Source organism: Arctopsyche grandis, chromosome 9 (assembly GCF_051622035.1).
Source record: "Arctopsyche grandis isolate Sample6627 chromosome 9, ASM5162203v2, whole genome shotgun sequence".
Taxonomy (NCBI): domain Eukaryota; kingdom Metazoa; phylum Arthropoda; class Insecta; order Trichoptera; family Hydropsychidae; genus Arctopsyche; species Arctopsyche grandis.
The window spans coordinates 22,221,423-22,230,849 of NC_135363.1; the positions used below are offsets into that span (position 1 = coordinate 22,221,423).

Here is a 9,427-nt window from a genome sequence, read left to right on the forward strand (position 1 = left end):
TTGGCACTAACAAAATAATAAAACAATATCAACAATACTTTATTGTTATTTAAAGTTTTTTATAACACGCTGAATGATAGTGACCGTTGATTGTGACGTTTAATGTTTATTAAATTTAATTGTATCAAATATGAGGCAATAGAAGAAGTACCCTTTTGATTGAAATGAGTGTGATTTTAACAATTTAAATATTTTTAAATAGTATAACATACTTAGTATATCGTATTACAATTATGTATATTAAACTGACTTAATAATTAAATACATCTTAATATGTATGTAAGTTTAAATTTGTTTGAATTGGGATTGTGACCGAAAACTATATTAAATAACCAGCAGTTTGGAATAGTGGTTAGCATATTATGCTTTCGAGTGGAGTGGTCATGGTTCGATTCTCACTAGTAGCTGTTGGCCAGACCTTGGTTTATGACTCCAGGTCGATCGTTTCCTTTCAGAGTTTGGCAATTTTTCTGATTTTCAATGAAACGGTTCCTGTAAATTGGCATTTCCTTTTCAATCTCTCTTGCAAATCTCAAGCTATTCAGCGTCTTGAGGTTCGCCAATTTCTATAATAAAATGTTGCAAAAATGTATCCATAGATGTTAACGTGGATGATGTTTGTATGAATTCGCATTGTGTAAAAATGCTTGTATTAATTGTATTATTGTATTAGTACACTCGTAGCTTTGGAGCGATCTGTAAAGACTAGTGTACATATGTACATGTTCGATTGAAAAAACCTATGAGTGAAGTAAAAATATATATAAGAGATAATGAGAACCTATAATGCAAATTTTATAAGATAAATAACTAGTGAAAAAGAAAAATAACTAGTCGTTTAAACAATTAAAATCTGACAAAACGAGAGGGTGGTGGAAAGGAAAATAAATAAGGCTACTTACCATAAGACGTCAAGATGGTCAAAATTGTAGCATTTTTTAAACGTGTCTACTACAATTATTTTTCACAATCGTACTGGCGGAATTGTTTTGAATATCTATTGTTGACCAAACCGCGCAAAATGGCAAAGTTTCAAAACGATCGGAAGAATGTAGGATATAATATCCATATGTTAAATAAAAATAGAATATGTACGTATATACGTACATACATATATTATACTATTCATAGACTGATTGACCTCTTAGGATGATCAAAATTATAAAGATTTAAACCTTTCGAGTAAAATAAGATTATAGTAAGAACTAGAGATCGGCGGTCGAGTTGCCGTCATAAAATAACAATAGACCTCTCCTTTGTCCGAGACAGCAAGAGAGCAAAAAAAAAGGTTGATAGCAGGATTTGACAAAAGTGGATCATTTTTTATCCATCTTGTCCGCCGGTCCTTTGTAAGAACACATTCAAAAGTGGGGCACGGGACGCGCACGTAGACTCCAGCGGTAAGAGGTGTATCTTTATGTCACTATTAATTTGAACGAATTTTGACAAGTTTCGCCTGCATTTCTTCGAAAATGGGAATCATCGTTATCGATCACGGTGTGAGTGACCAGAAAATATCCTTCATCCTTTTGGCCGAATTTGCGCCAATCTTTATCCATTATCGAATCGAATTCATTAATACTCCATTAGGCAAATATATTATTGTTGAAAAATATGTATTGTAATAAATATTAATGTTTGTTATTTTCAATTTTAAAATCTGGTATCAAATGATGGTTTTAAACTACAACTATTTGACCGTTAATTTATTGTAAACACCTACATAACGTATGCCCAAATGACGTCAAAGTTTGACAATATTATTTGCATGCATTAAAATACGATAACCGAATGATCACGCAGGGTCACAGAGTCTACGAAAATCACAATGACGATGATAATTACGTCACTGATGAGGAGAGGGTTGTTGATGGAAAGACAAAAACATTTTGATTCTTTGAAATCATCACCGATTTTTACATAGAAGTCAATCACCATTTGTATAATCCAATATTTTGACTTGGTGGACGATGAACGTGTTTTGTTATCGATGTTTGTTTGTTTTCAATTTTTTTCAATGAGTGATGATTATATTGTAAATATATAAATATTTGCGAGTTTTAATACACCGCAATAAATTCAATTGTAAACAGCAAATTTTGATGCCACACGAGATAGTTTGAAAGCTGTAAAATCGTAAGAATATGGATATGAGACAACTTTAAATTTGACTAACATCTTGGCCTTTTGTGATTGACGAGTTTTATTGTTTTATAGTACCAAGATTATCAATCAATTCAACATGGCTCATAAATTCTAAGAATTGTTATTTACTATGCTTAACGCATAAAGCCCGAAGGTATGTATTATGTATTACGGAATACATGCATATTTAATATTATAAAAATAGTTTTTCGAAAGCCTATCTACCTACATTCATAGTTATACTTTGAACCCAATTCTAATGTCATAATTAGACTTTGCAATACATTCGATAAGTAGTGAAAGGATTTAGTAATTCGTATTTATTTAATGATTATTTGAAATGAATAAATATACACAAAACCGTACAAAGACTACGAATTTTATATTTTAATTATTAATTATAGCCGAATTGCCCGGCATTGCTTGGGCGAGTGAAATTTGAAAAAAAATAGTAAAAAAACGTTTATACCGAATTTGGTAGTAAAAAAAAAACAAGTGCATTACATTCAACCGTAAATTGAAATTTCTCGATTTTTCGTCTGCTTGAACAGGAGTTTGTATATTGTACACACATATACAAAAATGTTTTGGTTTTTTTATAGATGTATGTAATATCTTTAATATTCGAGACATATTGTGATTATTCATAAATTTTTAAGCTACCTTTAAAATATAAAAAGAGTTTAAAAATCAATTCTTGCTACATATATATTACTAATAGTATTTCACTATATAAAACATTTTTTTATATGTACATAAATATAAACTCGAAGACGAGATACACCAAAAAAGTCGAGAAAACAAGAGTAGAGAAATTTCAAGTCAGTGAAATGGAGTAGACCAATATATGTAAATGGACTTTTACAAGCTTTGAACTTTTCAGACTTTCTAGGGTTAACAAGTTCTGGTACACCTATTACGATATCTTTACATTTATGGTTGACTTAAGATAATGAAGTTTATTATGTACACCTATATAAAGTAATCCGTCATTTCAATGTGTTCCTTTTGTTCTTGTTATTTGTCCTTTGTGGTCTAATTGATACTTAAAACAATGGACAAGCTCCTGATCGGAACGACATCTCGATACATTGCTGCTCGAAACGTGGTACAAACGATTTACTGGAAGAAGATCAGCGATGTGCAAGGAAAACCTTTTCTGAAGTACAGAAAGTCATGTAATTTCGGAAAATTAGATGTACCACCGTCGCCCATTTTGGATAAATTCAATGATGCTAGAAATCGATATAAATCTCAATAGTGTATTGTTGTGAAGATAGTGACCTGTGTTGTGAAAATTTTTCCATTACAAACAAAAGTATTATTATGATTAAATTTTTTTTTAATATATATTTTTTAATTTATGATGTGTTTCGTTGATAATTTAATGTTTAGACATTTTTGATAAAAACGTCAATTTTGATGTTTTTATTTTGTGATGAGATTGTGTATTCTGATAATAAGTTTTGTTGCAAATTGTTGATTGTTATCAGACGTAGACTAGACTTTGAGTCTGTGAAATATGTATAGCTGAATTAACCATAAATGACTTATGAATATTCATATATGTATGTTTTAAAATATGAATTATAATAATGCACATATTAAGATACAATATGTATCTATATAATAAATACGGATGGGTAACGGGATAAAATAAAATGGAGTAAAAGCGGGGGACCGAAGGGAGATACATATGTACATATCCAAAGTAACTTTAACTGTACATTGAAATAATTATATCCCGTTTAAAGTTATGTACGTAAGAACTTGTCATTCAAGAATGGACTACCAATCCTCAACTGGTCTACATAAGTAAGATAATTCAAATTACTTCATTTAAAAAAATTGATTTAAAATTACATTTAAAATATATACATATGTATTTATAATATTACAATAATGCAATATATTTTTTCGTTTATATCATATTTTTAGAAGGGGTGGAATTTTGAACTTTGTTTAAGGTCGGAATATCTGTATGTAGTCTAGGGACGTCCGTCGTAATGCATTATTTAAAAAATCTAAGTACAGGTAAATTTTAAATGTGAAATTAATTGTAACAGAAATCATTGACCTTGACAAAAAGTATAATGTCATTGATAAAACTGTTTCTTAAAATCATGGTCGCATATGAAATCAAGGCTGTCAACTATTTCATTTGAACTATTGGAAGTCTTCATTAATGAAAACAAAGGCAAAATCAGGGGTCTAATTAGAAAATTTGCTGACGTAAAGGAATAATATTGACTAATTAAACAAACAATTGGCAGACTCGGTGAAATTATCAACTTAACACTTGACCCTTCGTTCACGTCCGTTTTCATACATTAGCTGAAATTATTATGGTTGCGAAACGGTTGACTGACACAAGTAAATCACGCGGCTCGAGATGGGGGGCACGTTCTTCAGCGCACGCGTCACGCGTCATCTGATAATTCGCAAAATCGGTATAAATAAGAGAGGCGATTCCCCTTTCAGTCATATTATCTCTTCACCTCTGGTCGAGATATAGTCTCTTACGGCCACATTCGTCGCCACCTGCAGAGTTAGATATTGTTGGTCTCGAGTCACCTCTCAAACAACCATCATCGCCATGGACAAAATGCTGTTAGGATCAGCCACGCGCTACATCGCCCAAAGAAACGCCATGCAGACCGTCTACTGGAGAAAAACCAGCGACGTGCAGGCAAAGGGATTCCTCAAATACAACAAGACGTGCAATTTTGGCAAAAAGGATTCGGTGCCCCCCCCAAACACTGCCAAATTCTCTGAAGCCCGTAGCCGTTTCGACACTCAACTGTGATGAAAACTGTTGCAATCCAATGATTCAACAAGCTTTAAATTATTTATTAATATATATCTAAGATCTTAACTCAATTGTGTGAACGTTGTAATCAAGTGTGAATGAGTGTGTTTAGATTAATTACAATGAACAAGATATTTAAATATTAGATAACAATGCAGATGCATGTCGAATTTGTAGACACGAGTATTTTAATTTAAGGCGATTGTGTATATTTATAAAAATAAGCAAATAAATTATATTTTATATCGAAATTATTTTTTAATTTATTTCAATTTTAATATCTGAATTTGATGTACACTACACTTTCATACTAATTAAATATCCATTCAAATAATTTCACCATGACAAACTTTACACAAGGGGAAATGGGTGATTATCGACGTACAGAATTACAATATTTCGAATTAGAATGAAATGTCAAAAGGGGAGGTACCAAATCACTCACTCTACTAATCATTATTATTCCTTGAAAAAAGTGATGGGCAAATTTCTTGAATTTTGATATCCAATTAAATATTGATATTTTATGTTTTGAATACTTACCAAAAAAACATAATTGTAAATATACATATACACATGTATAAACATAAAAAAGTAAAATATGAATCTCACAACATATCATATATGTATGTACGTATATCTTCCATAAAATAATAAACATATTTTTAAATGTACAATTTTAATACTTAAATGAATGAAAAGAAAAAAAAATGTTAATCAATAATTTGTTTTAGGGAATACATAAAATATATTTTCATGTATTAATGAATATGGCTAAAATTCATTCTAGACATCATCAATATTATAAATTCACTCATACATATTATAAATTTTGGAAAATTCTTAAAAAAATTTTGTATGTTTAGTTCTGGGAAAATGTACGTTCATTATAAGCAAATTAGCGTAATATAATATAATAACGTTCATTGTAAATGCACCAAGTTTGAGTTCTATTAATTTAAATTTTTGCAAAAAATGATATCAATATAATGAATATTTATGCAAACATATACATATATTTTATATTTGTATACATACACTTATGGAAAAAATGTTTAATACAATTTAAATTTAATAAAATTTAAAACTAGTGTGAATAAAAGCGTTTTATCTTGATTTTTTATATAATATGAAAAATAAATTATTTTTGAATATTAGTGCTTTTTTTACGAAACTAATGTACGTATATCTTTATTTGACTGGTTTTAAACTGTGAAAAATTGTGATTTTTGGTTAATAAATTGTATTTATTTCCAGGAAATGTCCAAGAAGACAGAGCAACTCATCTTGCTAAGTTCCAAAAGTCGAGTCTGGGTCTGGGTTCTTTTGCTCACATTTGATTTATTTATTTAAAAATACATGGAGAAGGCAGGAAAGCCGATAGACCAACGGGGATTGACTCAATTAATCTAAATAATAAAAAAAAATAATAAGATAATAGAAAAAAAGTAAACACGAAATAAGACAAAAAAAACCAAAAGGTATCATAATAACTAAAAGAAAACAAAAACATAGAAAAGATATTGAAAAAGAATAATTACAAAAATTCTTCGAGTTCAAGAAAGACGTCAGCTTGTTTCTAAAAATATTAAGGTTAACTACATTGTTGGGAAGTCCATTATTCCAAACTGTAACCACTCTGTTTGAAAAGAAGCAATTTTTGATCAATCTATTCGATTTTTTCTTTTTGGAGTACGAGAGTGTAACCTCTAAGATTAATGTTTTCATTGAACGTATCCATTATGATTGTATCCATTTTTTTAAGGACAAATTTATCGCTTCAATTAACAGAATTAAAAATATAAAATATTTTCATACACATATTTGACTTTTTCTGTACATCTGGGACAAATACATTAGCAACCTTATCTCGAGCTTGCATATTTGTTTTAAATAGTGTAATTATTGGGTCACGTTAATCACAAATGAAAAGAATAAAAAAAGTTGGCATATGCGTCATATTATTGTTTTATATGAAATTATTATTTTGAATATCGCTTTGAAACTAACAAATATTGACATATGAAAAATTATGTATGAATTTTTTAGCGATGTATACATTTTATCTCAACTTAAGATTAAAAAAAACATATTTTAAAAGGAATCAAGAATGAAAGAGCTTCGATCTTGATTATATCAGTATTAAAATCGACCTAGATGCCAGTTTTTAGCATTTGATTAATATCGGAAAATGAAATATTTATAAGCAGCGATCAATTAGGTGTCAAATTCCAAATAATAATATGTTTGATATTTGGAACTTTTGAAATTTTTGAGTCTTTGAAACTCATTTTATTGTACAATTTACAAAAAAAGTAAAATGTAATATGTATACTGACGTAAGAACTTCTGTTTTTTGTTTTAGTAAAAATTAACGGATTTCATGCTTTAATTGGATAATGAAAGATGTGTTATTATAATTGTTTTTGGGACGCGTGCTGATCCGTCACAGACAAGTTTTTATCGCTAGTAATAAATTATTATTGATGAGTGCCAAATAAGATAATAAAAATAAAGATTATCTCAAGATTAACAACTTTGCGACTTTGTTTATTATTTTTGTTGCGATCAAAACAAATATGATACATATGTATTATACTTTGTTGTCAACCACGCTTGTAATTCATGCGAATGACGCAAAAGATAAAAAATCGTCGACAAATAGATTTAATGTTTTTATTTTTCGATAAGTAATATAACAGAAGAGGAGATTGTTACATAAGCTTGTGAAAATAAAAACATGTGTACCAAATTTCGGGATTATGTTTATTTTTCAGACGATTTATTGCGCAACATAAAATTTTGTCAAATTAATACGGTATTTGTATGAAAACAATTTTTTAAAAAGTAGTACACAAAAATTTGTATAAACTGATAAAACTTGTACTCGTATATTTTAATTATTATCTATCTGTGAATCAATTTTGTAGAAAGTGTTATAAATAATTGATTGAATTCAATATATGTACATAATAGGTACATACGATAACGTAGGATCATCATTCTTAAAAATAAATATTTATCTTAGATCAAAGGGCAGATTTCACAATTTCATAATTTGTCATGCGAAGGGCAAAGTCAAGGTGGAAAATATTTCCTGGTACATGTTACAGTTCATCGCACTAATGACGCATCTGAGACTGTTAGATTTAATTTGAAATATTTTATTAAAATCACGTAAAAATCACCATGATTAAAACAATTAACCGAAATTATCATTCATTTGAAATAATCGGTAAAAATTTGTAATTTGTGTGTAATTCAAGGATTACTGTTTGACGTCAAAATGAAGCATATTCATGGAAAATCAAGACTTCTAATCGATTAAATTAGAAGAATGTATAAATAATGTTGTATTTAATCTAAAAAAATGAATTAAACGATGGAAGTCGAAATAAATCGTTCAGAGACATCTTTTTTATTTCTTGTAAAAGGAAGGTGACTATTTTGTCATAAGGTTATTCGAAAATGGCAGTTAGTGGAATTCGTGAAAATAAATTGACTGATATACTAATAGAGGTGAAGTGCCCGTGATCTTGACTCCCTCAATTACAATAATTATTGATGATATTGAAAATATATGGTTTTCTATGTTATACATACATATGTATTATTTAATTGGTTCCGGTATGTGTTTAGAACTAGACGTAACGTTAAATGATGTCATTTTAGAATCACGTTTTGTAAAACCTGACCTAATGTCAATTTCAATGATAAATTTGTCGTCGAACTAAACTATCCTAAATTCTTAGATGAAAGGATTTATGTATTTTGTACAGTTATTGAAACTAAGAGTCGATTTCGAAATTGGCAAGGTGGGGGCCTCTCTGGGGGGGGGGGGGGGCAAACTCTGATAGGAAACGATCGATCTGGAGTCACAAATATCCAGGTCTGACCAGCAGCACTACAGATATACTCAGAAAAATTCTTTTCAATTGAGGTCAGCTCATGGGATCGAACCCGGTGCCTCTCGACGCTAAGCAGATATTATTTTAAGTGAATATTAAAAACACAAAATACATAATTTTGATTGTATATATGTAGCCATTTAGGTACAATATGGAATGTTCTAGGCCCTAAAGTCTAGGGTGTTGGACATTAGCCCCCATTGGTTAACAATTTCCGCCATTGGTCAACCATTTCACATGATTGATGCATGTACATATGTACTTATGAGTATATTTCTCGAATCTAGTGGTCGTAGTGATATGGAAATACGTTTCAATAGAATTGATATAAGATTATTTTAATCGTCCACATAACGCGTTTATAATGTTTCATTTTTCATTATAAATAAGCGTGTACACGTGAATTTACTTTTACACAGCTCTTAACTACTACAAACTATTGAAAGTAATCTATTGGTGAAGTGTTGCAGCTTTTTCTATTTTTCATGTTATTTCTTATCTTATAGATTACTCAGATAGTTATTACATGTAATTGTTCGTCTTGTAAAAAATAAGTGATTGATTG

At 29.5% G+C, this 9,427-nt stretch overlaps 1 protein-coding gene across 1 annotated transcript; it reads left to right on the top strand.

Annotated features, from left to right (window-relative positions):
- The first annotated feature begins 4,662 nt into the window (after positions 1-4,662).
- LOC143916846 (uncharacterized) lies at positions 4,663-5,173 on the top strand. Its single transcript, XM_077438095.1, has one exon. The coding sequence runs from the start codon at positions 4,742-4,744 to the stop codon at positions 4,949-4,951; it is 210 nt and encodes a 69-aa protein (XP_077294221.1). The 5' UTR covers positions 4,663-4,741; the 3' UTR covers positions 4,952-5,173.
- The last annotated feature ends 4,254 nt before the right edge of the window (positions 5,174-9,427 follow it).